Source organism: Culex quinquefasciatus, chromosome 3 (genome assembly GCF_015732765.1).
Source record: "Culex quinquefasciatus strain JHB chromosome 3, VPISU_Cqui_1.0_pri_paternal, whole genome shotgun sequence".
Classification (NCBI taxonomy): domain Eukaryota; kingdom Metazoa; phylum Arthropoda; class Insecta; order Diptera; family Culicidae; genus Culex; species Culex quinquefasciatus.
In genome coordinates this window covers 143,851,392-143,871,149 of record NC_051863.1, presented here as the reverse complement: position 1 = coordinate 143,871,149, position 19,758 = coordinate 143,851,392, and the positions used below count along the sequence as shown (strand labels likewise).

The window sequence follows — 19,758 nt, the reverse complement described above, 5'->3', positions numbered from 1 at the left end:
CCTACACAGAAAAAAAAATCATGGTAATATTACATCTGGGAAGGGGTACATCTTTTATGTCAGAAAAAATGTGTAATTTTACCTCTGGAAATGTGTAATTTTACCACTTTTCTTGTGTAATGTCACATTTTCAGTCTAAATTGAGGTAAAATTACATCATAAAAGAGGTAATATTCAACCTTCCAAAATTACAGCTTCCAAATTTACATTATTTTTTTCTGTGTAGCTTTCAAAATTATGAACAAAAAGTGATAAAAAAGTGTTTTAAAACGCATTTCATACGCGCTTAGTTGCGTTCCAATCATTAGTTTTCAAAATATCGAGGTATCGACGGATTTTTTTTTCGCAAAAAAAGAAATCGTCGGACTGTACTTTAGTATTTCATGGAAATTTGAAATGTTTTCAAGAGAGTTCAAACATGCTAAATATGATTATAAACGTAGGATTATAAACGCAGGAAAATTGGACTAATAGTTGCAGAAATGCCCTTTCAGAAGTCACGCTAGTGTACTTTGAGCATCATTTATATGGACGTTTATAAGGGGGTCTCCCGTACGTAAATTCCGAAAGAATATCTTCTGTTGAACATTTTAGGCTCAATAACAGAAAAAAACATTTTTTTTCAATTTTAATTCATTACATGGCCGAATCTCAATGAATTATTGCCGGATTTTCAATGAAAAAAAGGAAAACTGGGGAAAATTTTATATGTTTTTCGATAAAAATCCGTGCTTTTTTCACTGTACTCAATACTTCATTTAAAATAAGTAATATTCATCAGTTTCCATAAATATTTTTTCTTATATTCGTAAAAAAAAGTGATTGGCTTTGTCGTGGTATAAATAAACTATGGTTTGATAAAAAAAATTATAAATTTTATTTATAAGCGGTACGCAATGATTTGAACATTAGCCTGTCCCATTTTGAGGTCATGTTGAGGAATTTCAGGTGCTCACTTCTTAAATGATAGATTATGATGTTAGAAACAATGTTTTCTTAGACAAGAAAAAATAATAAAATACTTTCTCGCACCCCTAAATCGATTTACTGAAAAAGTCACTTTTTTTAACAAATTTTCTAAAATTGCTTAGAATCAATACAAAAACTGATTCGATCAGGTGTGTGTTATCTTCAAACGATAGGTTTTTATCCAGAGATCAAGATGCACTATCAATATTGGACCAAATTAAGTTTTGCGAGAAAGTATTTTATTATTTTTTCTTGTCTAAGAAAACATTGTTTCTAACATCATAATCTATCATTTAAGAAGAAAGCACCTGAAATTCCTCGACATGACCTCAAAATGGGACAGGCTATTGTACATGTATTGGAAATGATAATTTATATTTTAAAGCAAACATTTTTTTCTTTAGTTAAAGTAATAAGGGTAATTTGTAGAAAACATATACTTATATTTTTAGGCTTCAATCAAAATGAGCCATTTTTGAAATTTCGGATTTACAGATTGTAGGTATTGGTGAAACTTTATTGAATAAAATAGTTTCGAGAACACTCAGTTTTTATGCAAACTATCGAATGAATATAACTGAAATAATGACGTCGTAAGCATTACCTTTAAATTTTGTTTTTTTTTTTTTATTATAGAGACTTTACACCATTGTGCATTCATCTCTTCAAGGTGGATAGTGGAAGAGGAAAGGTTACAGAGTTTTAAATCACTTTTCTGGCTATATTTCAATAATTGTTACCATGCCTTTTTTCTAAAAATTTCTGTCTATGTTTCAAATATTTAGCGGAAAATTTTGATCTTAAATTATCAAGTTCTTCAATTTTATCTTCGTCCTCTTCCTCCAGGGATTTAACAGTTATCTCATAACACTTATTCCTGTAATATTTTGATTTTATGACATCTTCATCTTCTTCATCTGTTGTTTCTTCTTCAGCCATCTCTCTTCGTTTTGTTGTCAATTCGTCATCCGCGTCCAAATATGCTTGTAAGCGCTTCCGGGTTTTGCGAGTGTGCTTAGAAAGCACGGTCTCGAATCCATCGTTGTCTTCTTCGTCAATTTGACTTGTTTGCATTGGATGTTGGTCTGATTTACTGTTGTTGCTTTTATTGCTGCTGCTGCTGCTTGGCTCAGGTTCAATCGGTAGTGTACTGATTTTTTGGTTCACCTTTTTAGTTGAATCCGCACATGTTTTGTTCTTTGCTTTGAGTTTGCCAAGTGATTTTTTGCCTATAATCGTCACTGTTGCAGCAGCATTGTTTACAGTGATTGATTTCGGCGTTGGCTGTTTCAGCAACATCCGCAGGGTCCGAACTCCATTTGGGATTCCTGGGAAGAAGTTAATCCAGCGGTCGTAGGCGATGGTCAAAATTTCGCCGTATTTACTCATCACTTTTACTACGTCGTCATTGCTTATGCCTAGAGGTAGGTCAAGCACACGAACTTCCGTAGCGTTGTTGTCCAGGTAAATCGGGATTTTGCAACCCTGATATACCAGAGGTTTGTCGATGATGGACGAAGCCATTGCTGAGTCGGCGAACTGCAGCACGGCTATTCTTCTTCTATTGCATAATTGCAATGCTCGCAAGTTTTCTTGGTTTACTTGAAGGTCTGCGAGGAATTTTTTTACAAGCTTTGGGCTTGGTTGGGTTTGGAGTTGACAAAAATCCAGAACCACATTGTTTTTGTCTACGGTGCACATTTAAAAAAAAAGCGGCGACGCGCACACAAACTGCGGACTGGCGTTGAGAATGCGACTTGTAAGATCGGCGGTTACTTTGCAACTGTAAATTTTGTTTTGATTTTTTTTTTTTGAAAATCTTGCCTTCCCGTATTCCAAATTGAAATAAAATATAATTTCCAAAAATCATGAAATTTTCGCTCATAATGTGTGTAAAATTACGTATTTTTGTGGAAATCACAAATCACCATAAATAACAACAAACATTTTAACAATCCAACACCGGTCATATTGAGAATTTCTCTAGATTATTTTTTTAACTTAGTTAAACAAATTTATTTTATTTTTTACTGAAATGATCACAAAATTTCAATAATGTTTGATATTTTTAAATTAAAATCAAGATATTGACAGTTTGGAATTACAGGTAGATACAATAGTTGACAGTAAAAAAACTCATTTTAATCAATTCGAATTCATTGTGAGGCTGTATCTCAAAAACTAATTTTCCGGGTTTTAAAGTCTCATGAAGAAAATAAAAGGAAATTTTCTCAGCTTCTAAAATATTTTTATTCAGGGGAAGTTTTCCTTCATAAACATTTTTTTTTAAACGAAAACGTTGAAATTTCGGAAAAAATTCTATCATAAAAGTGACTATTACTCAAAAAAAATCGGTAAAGTACTATGCAATTTCGAATTTGATTTAGCTTTTATTCTTTTTATATTTATCAAAAAAATCATCTGCTGAATTTTGGGAATCCAACTTTTAGTAAAAAAAGTGAAATCCAAAAATTTATATGTTTTAGTGTTGACTACCAAATCTACCAAATAGTCTCTATCATAGTCAACAATTTTGTCGAAGACACGTCGGTCAGAAACTCCTACCTCAAGAAACCGATTTTCATATTGGATATGGACAAAGATTCATCAAAATCAAAAATACAAAGAAAATTCAATTTGCGAAATCGTAGAGAACTACTCTATTAATTTATTTTTTACTGTGTGATTTAAAAATAATAATACAAAGCTTCATGAAAAAGAAAAAGACCCAGACACGTAGCCTAGGTGGCAACGCTACAGCCTCGTAAGCGGTAGATTGCGGTTCAAATCACAGCTCGGACCATCAAAACCGGTGATCTTTTCCCTTCTGGATTCGATTGCTCAGTAAAGCGAAGGTAGTTTATCAACACAAACTGGACCTTCTCACGACACCTTAGGGAAGGCGATCTAAGGAATGTTACCATTAAGTTAAGAAATAGCCACTGAATTCGCTTTGTAGATGCGGCCCCGATACTCTTCATGGGTTATGGGAAAAACTTTTTTTTAATGAAAAATCGTTTTTGAAACTCTTTTGAGAACTCGGGGAGATTCTCAACATTTTAAGATGGATCCTTCGCTGAACAAAAGATTACGACTCTTCCTCATTTTCTTTGAATTTGTGCATCTTAACAAACCATAATTACGACTCTGTAACCTGATTTCTTTTATCAGCAGTACCCATCGACCGGTTGAAGACATCTTCACTTGATTGTAATTCCGGTTGATTAATGACTTTTTTTCGCTGCGGCTACATCTCCTTCAGCATTCCTCGATTCCAAGATGAACTTATTGAGTTACGTAAAATTCAATCCGATAATTTCATAGCACCATGGTGCAGACTTTGCAATCCTATCTCTTGAACAGATTGTTCTCCCTTTTCCCCCAGCAGATGAAAACAATCAGGATTATTATTAATCACCGAGTAACTTTCACTGCAGTGTTCGTTAAAACAGATTTATGTCCCACTTCAATGCACATGAATCATTTGGAGTTGGGACCGATCCAACGGAGTCGAAGCTAATGAAGTTAAACGCATTTAAAGTTATATCGAGACAAGATTTTATTATGGGTTGAATTTTTAGTCAAAATCGCACAGATTACAAATCGAACGGATCCTTCCTCTTCTTCTTTCCACCTTTAAGCTTTTTGGTGGAAGCTCCCACCACCGGAAGTCCAGAGATGGCATCAACCGGTGAGGAGGGTCGATTTCGGCCGGCCGATCGGAACCGGGAAGTGGGACCTGCCGGTTGGGGCGGTGGAGGAGGTGGTCCTTTGTGGTAAAGCATTTCCTTGGCGGCTTCCACCATCGACGGTTGTGGGCATGACTTGCTCAGGATGTACAGCTCGCGGATGCACCTTTCGATGAGCTTTTTGTCCGTTTTCTGGTGAGGAGGTTGGGGTTTGAGCACTCTAGTGAAGTTAGATTCTTGACTCCAAGGTTTGACTCTAAGTCTTGACTCCAAGTCTTGACTTCAAGTCTAGACTCCAAGTCTCGACTCCAAATCTTGACTCCAAGTCTTGACTCCAAGTCTTGACTCCAAATCTTGACAACAAGGCTTGACTCCAAGTCTTGACTCCAAGTCTTGACTCCAATTTTTGACTCCAAGTCTTGACTCCAATTTTTGACTCCAAGTCTTGACTCCAATTTTTGACTCCAAGTCTTGACTCCATGTCTCGACTGCAAGTCTTGACTCCAAATCTAGACTCCAAGTCATGACTCCAATTTTTGACTCCAAGTCTTGACTCCAAGTCTTGACTGCAAGTCTTGACTCTAATTTTTGACTCCAAGTCTTGCCTCCAAGTTTTGACTCCAAGTCTTGACTCCAATTTTTGACTTCAAGTCTTGACTCCAATTTTTGATTCCAAGTCTTGACTCCAATTTTTGACTCCAAGTCTTGACTCCATGTCTCGACTGCAAGTCTTGACTCCAAGTCATGACTCCAATTTTTGACTCCAAGTCTTGACTCCATGTCTTGACTGCAAGTCTAGACTCCAATTTTTGACACCAAGTCATGACTCCATATCTTGATTTTATGTCTTGACTTCAAGTCTTGACCTCAAGTCTTGACCTCAAGTCTTGACCTCAAGTCTTGACTCCATATCTTGAATACAAATGTTACCTGTTTCGTCCCGCAGAGGTCCACCGTCAGCTGGTAGTTGGTCGTCGGCACCAGGCACCGAACTGTCCAGTCACGGCTCCTGCCCGGGCACTCGTATGACGCAATCTGCAACAACGCCAGAACCGACAGCAAGCTGCTCAAAATCAATCTTCAACCGTGTGCGATAGCGAAAAACTCACCAACTCATCGTCCAAACTTCGCTCTAGATTATGGCCGGACGGTGCCTTTTTCGCTGGCACTGCAGGAAGCGCTGCCAGAATCAACACAAGTGTGATGACTGCCACAACCTTCATCCCTCGGGGCGGACTCATTTTCCACGTGGACGAGTTTTAGTGTAACTATACTTTTTCCTTGGCTGAGTGGCGATGGCCGGAAGTGTCGGCACCGGAATCAACCGGAGTTCGTGGAAGTGTGTGTGTTTGTGCAGTCTCTTTGAAGGTCCGGATCGGTCTGAGTGGGGGTGGTGCTCTAGCTTTTCTCCGGAGACTTGATGCCAAGACGATGATGTGAGCATCTGATTGAACTGATAGGGATGGTCATGCTGATTTGGAGGCAAAACATGTAGTAAAAATTTGGTTTGAGATTGCTAGTCAAGTCATGATATGTAGTCAAGACATCAACTTCGAGTGAAGACTTGAAAACAAAGATTGAAGTCTAGACTTGGAGTCAAACTTGGAGTCAAGTCTTGAAGACAAAACTTGGAGTCAAATCTTGAAGACAAAACTTGGATTCAATTCATGGAGTCAAGGCTTGGAGTCAAAATTTAGAGATAAGACTTGGAGTCAGTTCTTGCATAAACATGAAGTCATGTCATGGAGTCAATTCATGGAGTCAAGACTTGTAGTCAAAACTTGAAGTCATAATTTGGAGATATGACTTGGAGTCATTACTTGGATTCAATCCTTGCCATAAACTTAAAGTAAAGTCATGGAGTCAAGCCATGGAGTCGTGCCGTGCTGTTAAGACTTGGAGTCAAAAATTGAAGTTAAGAATTGAAGTTAAAAATTGGTGTCAAGACCTCGAGTCAAGACTTTGAGTCGACTACTTCGAGCCATAACTTGGAGTCAAACCTTGTCTTTAACTTGGAGTCAATTCATGGAGTCAAGAGTTGGAGTCAAAAATTGAAGTCAAGACTTGGAGTCATTATTTGGAGTCAAGCATTGCCAAAAACATAGGGTCAAGACATGAAGTCAAGCCGTGAAGCTAGGACTTGTGGTCAAAAATTTAAGTCAAGAATCAAAGTCAAAACTTGGTGTCGTTACTCCACAACTTGGATTCATGATTTGGAGTCAAGACTTGGAGTCAAGACTTGGAGTCAAGACTTGGAGTCAAGACTTGGAGTCAAGACTTGGAGTCAAGACTTGGAGTCAGGACTTGGGTTCAAGACTTGGATTCAAGACTTGGAGTCAAACCTTGTCTTTAACTTGGAGTCAAGGCATGGAGTCAAATCTTGGAGTCAAAATTTAGGATTAAGACTTGGAGTCAATCCCAAAACTTGGAGTCATAATTTGGAGATTTGACTTGGAGTCATTACTTGGAATCAATTCTTGCCATAAACATGGAGTCAAGTCATGGAGTCAAGCCATGGAGTCATGCTTGGAGTCATAACATGCTTGGAGTCAAAAATTTAATTAAGAATCGAAGTCAAGACTTGGTGTCAAGACCTGGAGTCAAGACTTGGAGTCATTACTTCGAGCCATAAGTTGGAGTCAAACATTGTCTTTAACTTGGAGTCTATTCATGGAGTCAAAACTTGGAGTCAACAATTGAAGTTCAAAAATTGAAGATCTGGGGTCAGGACTTGGAGTCAATAATTGTAGTATTTTTAATATCTTGACAGATACGTATTTCGTCTACTGTCTACTGTCAAGGTAAGGAATAGTCTAAATTTCAAGAATGTGAGAATTTGAACATCCCAACTTCTAACCCACTCACAATGTTCTAGCTTCGCGCGTTTTCCAATCAGTGTGCAGTCAATAGGAAACGATCGCAACAATGTTGAAAATGTTTGGACAAGTGCAGAGTGAGACCGGAGAATCCATTCGCAGTCAACTGAATGAGGATGGACGTGTTCGGCGAGCACTGGACCGGACTATCTTTGCTCGATTACGTGGTAAAACGGGAGCTGCACTGACGTGTGTGTTTGAGTGTGAAGATTTCGTTGGTGGTGTGATCATTTGACTGAAATTTTATTTTTATGTTGGTTTTAATGATTTGATTCTGACACATAAGACCAATCCTAAGATGTTTGATTAAATATCTGAATTTTCAAAAATTAATAAAAAACTTTTTAATTGAACCAAGATACGATTACATCAAGTGGTACATCAAGCTGAGTGGTTCGATAAATTATACAAAGTCGAACATCATTGAAGTAAGCTTGACAGGGTTCGATGGAAGAAATAGTTTGATCAATTTTGCAACTCCTCTTCTAAACGACTGGTAATTTTTCATGTGAACTCGAAAGTATCCCATTCACTGCATATTTTTGCAAATCCGATTAAAAACTTTCCAACAACTATCAATTAACAAAGCACAAAACTTTTCCTAGACTTGCTCAAACTCAAACTCGAAAAACAACTCCTTCAAAGAATCGATTCTCCCCACTTCCCTTTGAAATCTCCAACAATCTCACGAGTTAACTTCCCCCGATGTCGAATAAACTTCCCGGCGTATGATCTCCAGTTTATTCGCGCCAACTTCCGTCGATTCTTGGCGATAACTTTTCCCCAAATGTGAGCCTAGCGCAAAAGCTCCCGCGGAGAGTATCTGGGAAAAGTTTGTCATGCCCAGTGATAGTCCCCCGGTGCCCACATGATGTTCTCCGCGGGGATAAAAATCGTGGGAAAACTTCCTTCCCAAAATCTGTCCCCGTCGGAAATGTAATTTGAGTTCATTTTGTACTCTGCTTGAACGGCCCGAAGTTTATGAACCGGTTTGGAAAAGGGTTTTTTTTTTCTGTGGAAGAGTGGAGCATTTGTTCTGCCTTTATGTGGTTTTCAAACTTTCTACAGGTGTCAGGTTGTATTTGTGATGTGGAATTTGGGATATTTGTTCTGATTTGCTAGGTACATAATTCTCTCATTTTTTCATACGAATCATTTGCATTTTTATTGGATAAGTTATACTGTAAACTGGGGTGACTTTGATAGGATTTCAATTTGTTTTCAGATTATTTTCCAACAGGTAAGGTTTTTCTAAAGATTATTATTTTTAAAATATGTACTGGGGTAGACCACACAAAGTCCATGCACTATTTCGAAAAAAAGTTTTTTCATTAATGTTTAGAAAAATAGTTACGTTAAAAATTCTTGGTTTTAATTCCGGGGAGATCAATAGTTTTTCTTGTTAAAATCATATTTAAGATGTTCAAATTTTATTTGTACGCTAAATGTACCATCACTAAAGTAGCTGATATAGTTTTTAAGAAAAAAAAAACAATGTTTATATTTAGTTAACTAAGAGTATAAGCTTTTAGCAAAATACATATAAATTTTAGGTAAAATTGTTAAAAAGTCGGGATTTTGCCTGAAATTTGTTAAAACTAGTTTTGTTTGTAAAATTATCGATTGATATTGCATTTTATACTGAATTCGAAGCACGAATCACAAGTTTTCACATTTTACATGAAATTTGTTCAACTGAAATTGCCTATAAATTTGGAAATTTTTTTTTAAATTGTGTTTCAAAAACACATGTTATTTATTATTTACAAACTTTTTTAACCTTCTTCTAGTGGAAAATTGTACAAAGAATCCGAAAATGCATTCCGTTTTCTGATTAAAAATCATATTCATTGAGAAAATCATGACACTTTGAGAAGTTTAAAATGATGACTTTCATCAAGATTTTCTTAACTATAGTTAACTAACTTTTTAAACTTGTCAAAATTTTATGAAAAGTTCTTCTTGAGGTACTTTGAACACTTCTCTACCACGGTCAGTATGTTTCTAAACCATTCCTTACGTATTTTAATTGTACTCATTGTATTGATACAGATTATTGAATTTTCATACATCATTTTTGTATGGACAGCTGCCAAATTTGTATGGAAAATTATATGGACAAACTAATGATGCTAAATGGCTTCTTTGGGCATACCGAAGGCACCAAAAAAGTTTCAGTCGGATTAAAAAATACAAAAATTAAAATTATAAAAAAAAGACCGATTTCGTAGAGAATTGCGCACCAGAGCTAAAGTTTTTTACTCAGAATTTGGAGCAGAAAATTAGAGACAGTCACTTACTCAAAGTATGAGGATTGCATTAACTTGATAAATATTATTGAGGATTTACGAAAAAAGATTATTTATTAATTTGGTCGCTCAAGGTTACCCGAAAAAAAGGTTCCAAAATCAATTATACATTAAAAAATGTAAATTGAAATATATGAATCATGATCGCTAGGTAAATTTGAGTTAAAAATTGTACTATTCCCAAGAATTTGATTGATTTTTTTTTTCAAATATCGCAAGCTTGATACATCTGTGAGGACTGTAAAAGCAAAACAGAAGATTCCTGATAATTACTAAAATGTAAAAACTACTAAATTATTAAAAATGGAAAAAAAATCATTTCTACAGTTAAATCATTCACATTCATTTAAAATTCACAAAGCTCAAACCCTTTGAAGGTACCAACACTGCTGGTCATTCAATAAGTTTCCTTCTTGTAAGTCGAAAGTGTTTCGCTAACTTCGTGCCGACAAAATGTCGTCATCCGAGTGGCTCAACGGAAACTTCCAGCTCTCGTATCAACTGCTGGACCGTATTGGAGGCAACATTTTCGACCGCCGTTGGCGCCCAAACCGACGAACCTTCTACACAGGGGCGATAATGCTGCTCGCCACGGTTGAGATCCTGTACCTGCTTTGGACGGATCGATCGAATGTGGTGAAATTTTTGGAAGCATTCCAGAACGCGATGGTCGTGGGCCAAGCCGTCCACATGGTAAGTGTGGGGGTTGGGCGGCTGGAGACGTTCCGGGAGTTGCAACGTAGGATGGTGGATATTCAAGAATTGCTTGGAGATGGTGGAGGTAATGACAGGATTTTAAATGGAGCTTTGCGGATGTCTAGACTTTTTCAAAAGTTCATTTTAATGATTTACACTATCACATCGGTTGTGATTATTTTTGGACCGAATCTGCTGTGGGTAATTCTTGACGAGAAGATCTTCATTATGGTCTACTTTGTACCGGGAATCGACGGAAACTCAACCGAAGGATTTCTCTTAAATCTAACTTTGCATGCCATCATGCTACCTGCGGCGATTTGCGTTTACGTATCGCTCGAGTGTACCTTCATGACGTTGATCATCCCCGTTGGAGCCTACGTGGACGCTTTCGGCAACGAAGTCAGTAAGCTGAACTCAGCGTTGAACCTTCCGGAACGTAACGAGGCGGCGATTCATGAACAACTGAATCGAATCGTAAGGCTGCACCAGCTGCTGATCGAGTACGAATCCAAGCTACAAGAACTGTACAGCTTGGCGATTCTGGTCAAAATTGGTCTCGTCTACCTTGGGATCATCAGCGCGATTGTCGTGATCTTCAAGTCGCACGACGATCGCATTGCTTACAATTACTTGATGTTACAGTTTGAGCACTTGACGCGGTACTGTATGATGGGAACAGTTATCACTGATAAGGTAGACTCGGAACTTTATGGAAATTTAGTCGAATAACACATTCTGTAATTTCCAGAACGATCAACTATTGGAACATATTGCGGACATCAACTGGTACCAGATGGACCAAGATCAGGCAATGCGTCTTATTTTGATGCTGCTCCTAGCGCAGAATGCTACTAGTGTGACGATCGGCAATTTTAGAGCACTCAACGCCGAAACCTACGTGGAAATACTTAAGTCGATTTACTCATACGCGATGGTTCTAAATGCATTATTTGACTAGAAGTTCTGATTTATAGACATAGTTTGCAAAATTTTATACAAAGTTTCAATTACAAACTTCAACCCTTTTTTACAACTAATCTCATAGCGGGTAATTCACGAGAAATAATCAAAATCAATACCAACCTATCGTTAGATTAGCACCAAGTAGTTGAATAATGATACTCAAGTTCGCTGGACAATCCATTGTCATTATCTTCGAAACCTGCGATGATACCACAGCTAATCGGTGCCGTTTTGCTACTTCAGGGAGCTACTGGTAGGTATAATAAATCCAACAATCTGACCTTCAATTAAACAACCCCACGGTCATTCCTAGCTGCCCCCGGGGACTACCTGAAGATCGTCAACGGGACGGATGCCACGATCGAGGACTACCCGTTCATGATCTCGTTGCGCAGTCGTACCGGCGGTCACTCATGCGGTGGAAGCATCCTCAACGAACGCTGGGTCCTCACAGCGGCCCATTGCGTCGACTACTACTCTACGGTGTACTACCAATCCGTGCAGGTTGGCCGCTCCGACGTGTCCCGCGATGTCGATGAATCGGTCCATTTCATCGAGGATGTAATCGTCCATCCCCATTACAACCCGGACAACAGTTACGTAAATGATATTGCCTTGATTCGGTTGAAGACCTCGCTGGTTTTCGGCCCAACGATTCAACCGGTTCGGCTACCCACTTTGAAGTGGTCCGAGGTTGAGGAATCAAACAGGGATGTGACCCTAATTGGATGGGGACGGCTAGAATCGGACGGAGCATTGCCAACCAGGCTGCAACAGGTTGACTACTTTGCGGTTCCGAATGAGCAGTGCAACGAGTTCCATCGGAGTCACATCTACCCGAGCCATATTTGTGCCGCAGTTCCCGAGGGTGGAAAGGGTCAGTGCAGTGTAAGTATCTGGGACTCAGTTTAAGATAGAAGATTAAACATGTATCTTTTCTAGGGTGATTCTGGTGGTCCTCTGCTCCACAATGGGGTTCAGGTTGGAATCGTTTCCTGGAGTGTTAAACCGTGCGCTGTTGCACCGTACCCAGGGGTATTGACGAAGGTTTCCTACTATTTGGACTGGATCAACGAGAACATGTACTGATGATGGATTTATCAGTGTTTTGTAGTCTAGAGATAAGATGGATGTATTGTTTTAAAATCGATTGAAGTGGATTGGAAGTGGACTAAAATATGACAACAATTTCGTAATTCAAGTTCTGCATTTGAGTTTTGGTTTTGGTTTTGGTTTTGGTTTTGGTTTTGGTTTTGGTTTTGGTTTTGGTTTTGGTTTTGGTTTTGGTTTTGGTTTTGGTTTTGGTTTTGGTTTTGGTTTTGGTTTTGGTTTTGGTTTTGGTTTGGTTTTGGTTTTGGTTTTGGTTTTGGTTTTGGTTTTGGTTTTGGTTTTGGTTTTGGTTTTGGTTTTGGTTTTGGTTTTGGTTTTGGTTTTGGTTTTGGTTTTGGTTTTGGTTTTGGTTTTGGTTTTGGTTTTGGTTTTGGTTTTGGTTTTGGTTTTGGTTTTGGTTTTGGTTTTGGTTTTGGTTTTGGTTTTGGTTTTGGTTTTGGTTTTGGTTTTGGTTTGGTTTGGTTTTGGTTTTGGTTTTGGTTTTGGTTTGGTTTTGGTTTTGGTTTTGGTTTTGGTTTGGTTTTGGTTTTGGTTTGGTTTTGGTTTTGGTTTTGGTTTGGTTTTGGTTTTGGTTTGGTTTTGGTTTTGGTTTTGGTTTTGGTTTTGGTTTTGGTTTTGGTTTGGTTTTGGTTTGGTTTTGGTTTTGGTTTTGGTTTTGGTTTTGGTTTTGGTTTTGGTTTTGGTTTTGGTTTTGGTTTTGGTTTTGGTTTTGGTTTTGGTTTTGGTTTTGGTTTTGGTTTTGGTTTTGGTTTTGGTTTGGTTTTGGTTTTGGTTTTGGTTTTTTTGGTTTGGTTTTGGTTTTGGTTTGGTTTTGGTTTTGGTTTTGGTTTGGTTTTGGTTTTGGTTTTGGTTTGGTTTTGGTTTTGGTTTTGGTTTTGGTTTGGTTTTGGTTTTGGTTTGGTTTTGGTTTTGGTTTTGGTTTTGGTTTTGGTTTTGGTTTTGGTTTTGGTTTTGGTTTTGGTTTTGGTTTTGGTTTTGGTTTTGGTTTTGGTTTTGGTTTTGGTTTTGGTTTTTGTTTCTTCTTCAGCCATCTCTCTTCGTTTTGTTGTCAATTCGTCATCCGCGTCCAAATATGCTTGTAAGCGCTTCCGGGTTTTGCGAGTGTGCTTAGAAAGCACGGTCTCGAATCCATCGTTGTCTTCTTCGTCAATTTGACTTGTTTGCATTGGATGTTGGTCTGATTTACTGTTGTTGCTTTTACTGCTGCTGCTGCTACTTGGCTCAGGTTCAATCGGTGGTGTACTGCTTTTTTGGTTCACCTTTTTAGTTGAATCCGCACATTTTTTGTTCTTTGCTTTGAGTTTGCAAAGCGATTTTTTGCCTATAATCGTCACTGTTGCAGCAGCATTGTTTACAGTGATTGATTTCGGCGTTGGCTGTTTCAGCAACATCCGCAGGGTCCGAACTCCATTTGGGATTCCTGGGAAGAAGTTAATCCAGCGGTCGTTGGCGATGGTCAAAATTTCGCCGTATTTACTCATCACTTTTACTACGTCGTCATTGCTTATGCCTAGAGGTAGGTCAAGCACACGAACTTCCGTAGCGTTGTTGTCCAGGTAAATCGGGATTTTGCAACCCTGATATAACAGAGGTTTGTCGATGATGGACGAGGCCACTGCTGAGTCGGCGAACTGCATCACGGCTATTCTTCTTCTATTGCATAATTGCAATGCTCGCAAGTTTTATTGGTTTACTTGAAGGGCTGCGAGGAATTTTTTTACAAGCTTTGGGCTTGGTTGGGTTTGGAGTTGACAAAAATCCAGAACCACACTGTTTTTGTCTACGGTGCACTTTTTAAAAAAAGCGGCGACGCGCACTCAAACTACGGACTGACGTTGAGAATGCGACTTGTAAGGTCGGCGGTTACTTTGCAACTGGGTTTTGGTTTTGGTTTTGGTTTTGGTTTTGGTTTTGGTTTTGGTTTTGGTTTTGGTTTTGGTTTCGGTTTTGGTTTGGTTCCATCCGTTTTGAGTCTTTCAGTAAAGCGATGATAGAATTCTATCTGGCAACCTACCCTTCATTTACATTTCACACAGGATAAATGCAGGGTTGTGCAGTCGAAGTCGGCTAGTTTTTAACAACTTTAAGAAAGAGTTATTGTTGGGGTTGGAGTCGTAGTCGGTGGAGTTAAACTTCAGAAGCCGATATTTGTACCCAACTTTGTAGCCCTGCTATATTTAGTAGTGTAGATTTCAAGAAATCTGTAAAATTCATCTATTTAAAGAATTTTATTAGTTTTTTTTGTTAACCCGTTTCAATAACAATTAACTAAAACCAATAATTTTAGTACATATTTTCGTTTATCCAGTCCAAGAAATAGGACACCTTAGTCAACACCCCTGGGTAAGGTGCCACCGTACATGGCTTGATGCTCCATGATACAATTCCAACCTGCACTCCGTTGTTGAGCAGCGGTCCACCAGAGTCACCCTAGGAGTGATATAAATCAATTATTTTTCAAAAATAAGTTTACATTTCAATTCTTACACTGCACTGTCCCTTGCCCCCCTCGGGAACCGCCGCACAAATCTGGCTCGGATAGATATGCTCATCATGGAACTCATTGCACCGATCGTTGGGCACCGCAAAGTAGTCCACCTGCTGCAGCCTTGTCGGAAGATCACCGTCCGTTTCCAGCAGTCCCCAGCCAATAAGTGTAACTTTAGGATCCTCCTCATTAACCTCGGACCATATCACCGTTGGCAGCGTAACCGGTTGAACCGTTTCACCAAACACTAGCGAAGTGCTCAACCTAATCAGTGCAATGTCGTTCACGACACTATTTCCAGGATTGTAGTGCGGATGCACGATCACGTCCTCGATGAAATGGATCGATTCGTCCACCTCTCGGGACACGTCGGAGCGTCCAACCTGCACGGATTGGTAGTACACCGTGGAGTAGTAATCAACGCAGTGGGCCGCCGTCAGGATCCAGCGTTCGTTGAGGATGCTTCCACCGCAGGAGTGACCACCGGTGCGACTGCGCAACGAGACCATGAACGGGTAGTCCTCGATCGTGGCATCCGTCCCGTTGACGATTTTTAGTTGGTCCCCGGGGGCAGCTAGGAATGACCGTGGGGTTGTTTTATTGAAGGTTAGATTGTTGGATTTATTAGACCTACCAGTAGCTACCTGGAGTAGCAGAACGGCACCGATTAGCTGTGGTATCATCGCTGGTTGTGAAGATAATGACTGGGATTTCACTTACCGTTGAGGAATTTGGATTGGGCTTTTAATCGACTATCATAATCTAAATTTTTAGGTTAGCCAAATATCAATCAAATTTGTCTGATAAAGCGGTAATACCAAGTGTAAGAAATGAAATAGGCGTATCTATTACAGTAGAAGTATTTGTTTACTTTCTCATGTTTCGGTAGAGGACAACATCTTTATGGATTGAAATTAATTAATATTTCCGTAAAAACACACGATATTCTCTTAACCACTTCAAACATTCAATAAAATATTTCATTCAGTCCTAGCTTCCGAATTATCCACACTTGAAACATTACACAGCTTGGAAAACAACTTCAGTCTTCTAAGCATCAGTGATAAAGCTTCTTTAAACAACGTAGCGCCATCTCTGGAGTTCTAGCAACGTTTATCTGACTTCTGATAAGGTTGAGTGGTACTGATAGAGGATTTGCAGCAATGCTAAAAGACACATGTCGCCACCTATGCACATATAGCGTAAACCTATGATTTTTTGAAAAAAATAATGGTTTTTTCCATCATAATCAACATTTTTATAAAACTTAAGCCGAATTCGGAAGAGAAAAATTATTTCCAACAATTGGGTGTACAACTTTCCAATATTTGTTTAATTTATCTATGAGAAAACTGTAAATTTATAAAAAGATAGTAATTTGCATTATTTGGCAAGAAAGTCTGTCAAAAATCACTAAAATTTGTTGAATATACGTTAACACATCTGTTATCAATTGCATAACTGTTTATTTCATTGATATTTACGGGGAAACTAATTTTTTCGTGTTCCAAAACATGTTTTTTTTTTAAAAAAAGTTCACAAATTTTTGCGCGCCCAAAAATTGATGTTCATTATTTTAAAGCAAAAGTTTTTTCTCGTCTTTTGCAACCAGTTTCATTAAGATTGATGCAGGGAATCATGAGAAATAAGCGATTTGATTCTTCAATTGAGAGATTCGACAGAAACGTGCTCGCATCCTGGTGGCGAGTAGAAGCACTACGCAACAATGTTCGGAATGACAGCGTGCTTGGAAATATTTTTTTTGCAGTTTTTAATTTTTATTTCCTTCAAATATTTTTTAACGTCGTTGAAAATTATTGTAAAGTGTGGCAATCGCATAAACGAATCAAATGATGTATAAATCATAGGGGCTGAGTAAATTTTTCATGTTTTTTCCTCAAATTTACCAAAAAGATCTTTTGAAAAAATGATTTAAATATGATTTATTTGATTGATAATGCTCCTTATGTGTGTATTATTGATAGAACAAACTATTAGAGTCATATTACAGCATAATTACAATAATTTTCTCAAAAAATTGCCAGTTATTCGAATTTTTCCAAAAAATTCCAAAAAATCACCAAAATGCATTTTTAAGGTCAATATTTTGGTCAAAGGGGAAGAAAAGTAAAGTTTAAACACTTTTAAATAACATTTCATCATTACTTTTAACTTTTGCAACATTTAACTCAAGTTATCCAAAATATCGATCGAAACGAAAAAAAAATCGAAAATATCGATCATCTTTTTAGAAAAATCGTTTAAATAAAATACCAGTCACTATTAATCACTACAAATCACCACGCATTATGATCGTTAGCGAAATTGCCACACTTTGCAATACCCCACTTTTCTGAAAATGCTTGATTTTTCATCATAAACGCGATTTTTCCCTAAAAACTGCTCAAACTGTATGGGGGCTGTCATTCCGAACACCGCTGGAACAATAGCGAACCTAGCGGAAAAAACGTCGTCGAATTCTTCAATTGCCGTTCAAGAGCCAAACGACATGCGGCACCTAGTGTTGAGTAGCAGAACAGAGCGAAGAATGTCGATTGAAATTTCCGCCCTTTGAGGTTATGTATGCGAATTCTGTTTTGTTAAATTCCAGCGTTCAAAACAACTTTTGAACAAAAAATCGAGCTGATACTTTGTTAACTTTTGATGCTCTATCATTTAAAAAAAAAGTATTTTTTCAAAATATTTTTTTTTTAAATTTTTTTTATTGCATAAATTTTATAGAGGGCAAAAAGTTTACACTCGTACTACTTGAATTTTTTCTCAAAAGTTGTTGTAAGAGCTGTAAATTCATTTTTAAGTTTGCATTCCTATGTAACCGAACAGCGAAAATTTGAATCGTCATTCTTCGATGCTTTGCGCCATCTGTCGGAATTTTTGAGCTTTTAATCGCGAATCCAGCAGAAAGGAATACGATTTTAGGCAAGTAACCTTATTTTGGCGCCACCTACATTGAAACACAGTCGCGCTGCAAAACTTCAATAGAGAATTTGCAGCAAAGTTAAAAGACACATGTTGCCACGTATGAAAAAATAGCTTAAACCTATGATTTTTGAAAAAATGTGTTTTTTCCTTCATAATCAACATTTTTATAAAACCAATGCCGGATTTGGATGAGAAAAATTATTTCCAACAATTTGGTGTACAATTTTCCAATATTTGATTTTTCTATTCTATTTTGTAACCAGTTTCATTACGATTGATGCAGGGAATCATGAGAAATAATCGATTTTGTTCTTCAATCCGGCAGAAAGGCATACGATTTTAGGCAAGTAACCTTATTTTGGCGCCACCTACATTGAAACACAGTCGCGCTGCAAAACCTAAATGGGAATTCCTAACGTATGAAAATCTTTTGAGTTTGATAATTATTTTTTCATTGGTTTATTTCTTATCAAATATCACTCAGCTGCATAGTAAAACTACAAAAGGGCAAAATTTTTAATAAAAAATCAATAAATAGTTTTATTTACATTATGAGCAATTTCAATACTAACTACACTGCACCGGCTCCTCACCAGCTCCCTGCAGGTTCGTGTTCTTGTAGATAAAGTCAATATAGTGAGACACCTTGGTCAGGACTCCCGGATAGGGCGCAATGGTGCACGGCTTGATGCTCCAGGACACGATTCCAACCTGCACCCCGTTGTGCAGAAGTGGACCACCGGAGTCGCCCTAAAAAGTAGACATTCGTTAAGTCTTGAAGCAATAAAAATGTGATAATCTAAAACTTACATTGCACTGTCCCTTGCCACCACCCGGGTACTTGGCACAGATCTGACTCGGGTAGATCTTCGAGGTGTGAATCAAGTCGCACTCCGCGTTCGGCACCACGTAATAGTCGACCTTCTGCAGGATGCTCGGCACAACCCCATCGTTGTTCAGTCCCCAACCAGTCAACGTAACGCCCAGATCGTCCTGATCCTCGACCTCAAAGCAAGGCGCCGGAAGCTTAACCGGTTGGATCGTGGGTCCAAAGGCCAGCGGTTGCTTCAGCTTGAGCACGGCGATATCGTTTACGAAGCTGTAACTCTCGTTGTACCCAGGGTGGACGATCACTTCAAGGATCTCGTACACGGAACTGTCAGCAGGGCGGGAAATCTCCGTCCGGCCAACCTGAACCGTCTGGAGGTACGGAGTGGTGAAGGGGTTGACGCAGTGGGCCGCCGTAAGGATCCAATAGTTGGACAGGATGCTTCCACCGCAGGAGTGTCCACCGGAGCTGCCTCGCAGCGAGATCATGTGAGGGAACCGCTCGATCGTCGTATCCGTGCCGTTGATGATTCGAGTGCGACCTTCGGAAGGTGCTGCTAGAGCTGCTTGAAGCAGCAGGATTCCACCGAAAATGGTAAGGAAAGCGTTCGCCATAATTGTTTTTACTGAGTGTTTGAAATCAAACTGATACCTTGCGGAGAAAGTGCTCGGATTTTTATAATCAAAACTTTCTGCCGTATCTGCTTTTCGCAGATACGCTGGACAGTCTGCCGGACGAAGCTCATGTAGGTCAACTGTCCGGCAGCAGAGCCGTCTGACACGCAGATTCTGGCATTATCGTTACACTTCCGTTATCGTGCAAGGCTGATGAAATGACAGGGAAACCCTGAATAATAAACTTTATTGTTGTTTATGTTGTTATT

At 38.6% G+C, this 19,758-nt stretch overlaps 5 protein-coding genes across 5 annotated transcripts; 2 read left to right on the top strand and 3 right to left on the bottom strand.

The window, feature by feature from the left end:
• Positions 1-4,519: 4,519 nt before the first annotated feature.
• On the bottom strand, positions 4,520-6,042 carry LOC119770047. The gene is made up of 3 exons (XM_038264181.1): positions 5,768-6,042; positions 5,589-5,693; positions 4,520-4,850 (listed from the first exon to the last, which is right to left on the bottom strand). The coding sequence occupies exons 1-3, from the start codon at positions 5,897-5,899 to the stop codon at positions 4,566-4,568; spliced, it is 522 nt and encodes a 173-aa protein (XP_038120109.1). The 5' UTR covers positions 5,900-6,042; the 3' UTR covers positions 4,520-4,565.
• A 4,254-nt stretch (positions 6,043-10,296) lies between these two features.
• Positions 10,297-11,500, top strand: LOC6038212 (putative odorant receptor 83c). Its single transcript, XM_038261256.1, has 2 exons — positions 10,297-11,235; positions 11,291-11,500. Exons 1-2 carry the CDS (start codon positions 10,297-10,299, stop codon positions 11,498-11,500), a joined length of 1,149 nt encoding a protein of 382 aa, XP_038117184.1.
• A 174-nt stretch (positions 11,501-11,674) lies between these two features.
• LOC6038213 (chymotrypsin-1) lies at positions 11,675-12,706 on the top strand. Its single transcript, XM_001847987.2, has 3 exons — positions 11,675-11,758; positions 11,819-12,393; positions 12,448-12,706. The coding sequence occupies exons 1-3, from the start codon at positions 11,710-11,712 to the stop codon at positions 12,592-12,594; spliced, it is 771 nt and encodes a 256-aa protein (XP_001848039.2). The 5' UTR covers positions 11,675-11,709; the 3' UTR covers positions 12,595-12,706.
• Positions 12,707-14,868: 2,162 nt separating this feature from the next.
• On the bottom strand, positions 14,869-15,844 carry LOC6038214 (chymotrypsin-2). Its single transcript, XM_001847988.2, has 3 exons — positions 15,738-15,844; positions 15,103-15,677; positions 14,869-15,045 (listed from the first exon to the last, which is right to left on the bottom strand). The coding sequence occupies exons 1-3, from the start codon at positions 15,784-15,786 to the stop codon at positions 14,899-14,901; spliced, it is 771 nt and encodes a 256-aa protein (XP_001848040.2). The 5' UTR covers positions 15,787-15,844; the 3' UTR covers positions 14,869-14,898.
• A 2,725-nt stretch (positions 15,845-18,569) lies between these two features.
• Positions 18,570-19,545, bottom strand: LOC6038209 (chymotrypsin-1). The gene is made up of 2 exons (XM_001847989.2): positions 18,857-19,545; positions 18,570-18,796 (listed from the first exon to the last, which is right to left on the bottom strand). Exons 1-2 carry the CDS (start codon positions 19,487-19,489, stop codon positions 18,614-18,616), a joined length of 816 nt encoding a protein of 271 aa, XP_001848041.2. The 5' UTR covers positions 19,490-19,545; the 3' UTR covers positions 18,570-18,613.
• Between the last annotated feature and the right edge of the window lie 213 nt (positions 19,546-19,758).

Excerpts from the sequence above, each read along its gene's own strand:
- LOC119770047 (XM_038264181.1), bottom strand. The coding sequence starts at position 5,899 with ATGAGTCCGCCCCGAGGGATGAAGGTTGTGGCAGTCATCACACTTGTG. Across the intron at positions 5,694-5,767 it reads GAAGTTTGGACGATGAGTTG|ATTGCGTCATACGAGTGCCC; the intron begins GTGAGTTTTTCG and ends GCGTTGTTGCAG. Across the intron at positions 4,851-5,588 it reads ACCTCTGCGGGACGAAACAG|AAAACGGACAAAAAGCTCAT; the intron begins GTAACATTTGTA and ends CCTCCTCACCAG.
- LOC6038209 (XM_001847989.2), bottom strand. The coding sequence starts at position 19,489 with ATGGCGAACGCTTTCCTTACCATTTTCGGTGGAATCCTGCTGCTTCAA. Across the intron at positions 18,797-18,856 it reads GTGGCAAGGGACAGTGCAAT|GGCGACTCCGGTGGTCCACT; the intron begins GTAAGTTTTAGA and ends TCTACTTTTTAG.
- LOC6038213 (XM_001847987.2), top strand. The coding sequence starts at position 11,710 with ATGATACCACAGCTAATCGGTGCCGTTTTGCTACTTCAGGGAGCTACT. Across the intron at positions 11,759-11,818 it reads GCTACTTCAGGGAGCTACTG|CTGCCCCCGGGGACTACCTG; the intron begins GTAGGTATAATA and ends GGTCATTCCTAG. Across the intron at positions 12,394-12,447 it reads GTGGAAAGGGTCAGTGCAGT|GGTGATTCTGGTGGTCCTCT; the intron begins GTAAGTATCTGG and ends TATCTTTTCTAG.
- LOC6038212 (XM_038261256.1), top strand. The coding sequence starts at position 10,297 with ATGTCGTCATCCGAGTGGCTCAACGGAAACTTCCAGCTCTCGTATCAA. Across the intron at positions 11,236-11,290 it reads GAACAGTTATCACTGATAAG|AACGATCAACTATTGGAACA; the intron begins GTAGACTCGGAA and ends TGTAATTTCCAG.
- LOC6038214 (XM_001847988.2), bottom strand. The coding sequence starts at position 15,786 with ATGATACCACAGCTAATCGGTGCCGTTCTGCTACTCCAGGTAGCTACT. Across the intron at positions 15,678-15,737 it reads GCTACTCCAGGTAGCTACTG|CTGCCCCCGGGGACCAACTA; the intron begins GTAGGTCTAATA and ends GGTCATTCCTAG. Across the intron at positions 15,046-15,102 it reads GGGGCAAGGGACAGTGCAGT|GGTGACTCTGGTGGACCGCT; the intron begins GTAAGAATTGAA and ends TATCACTCCTAG.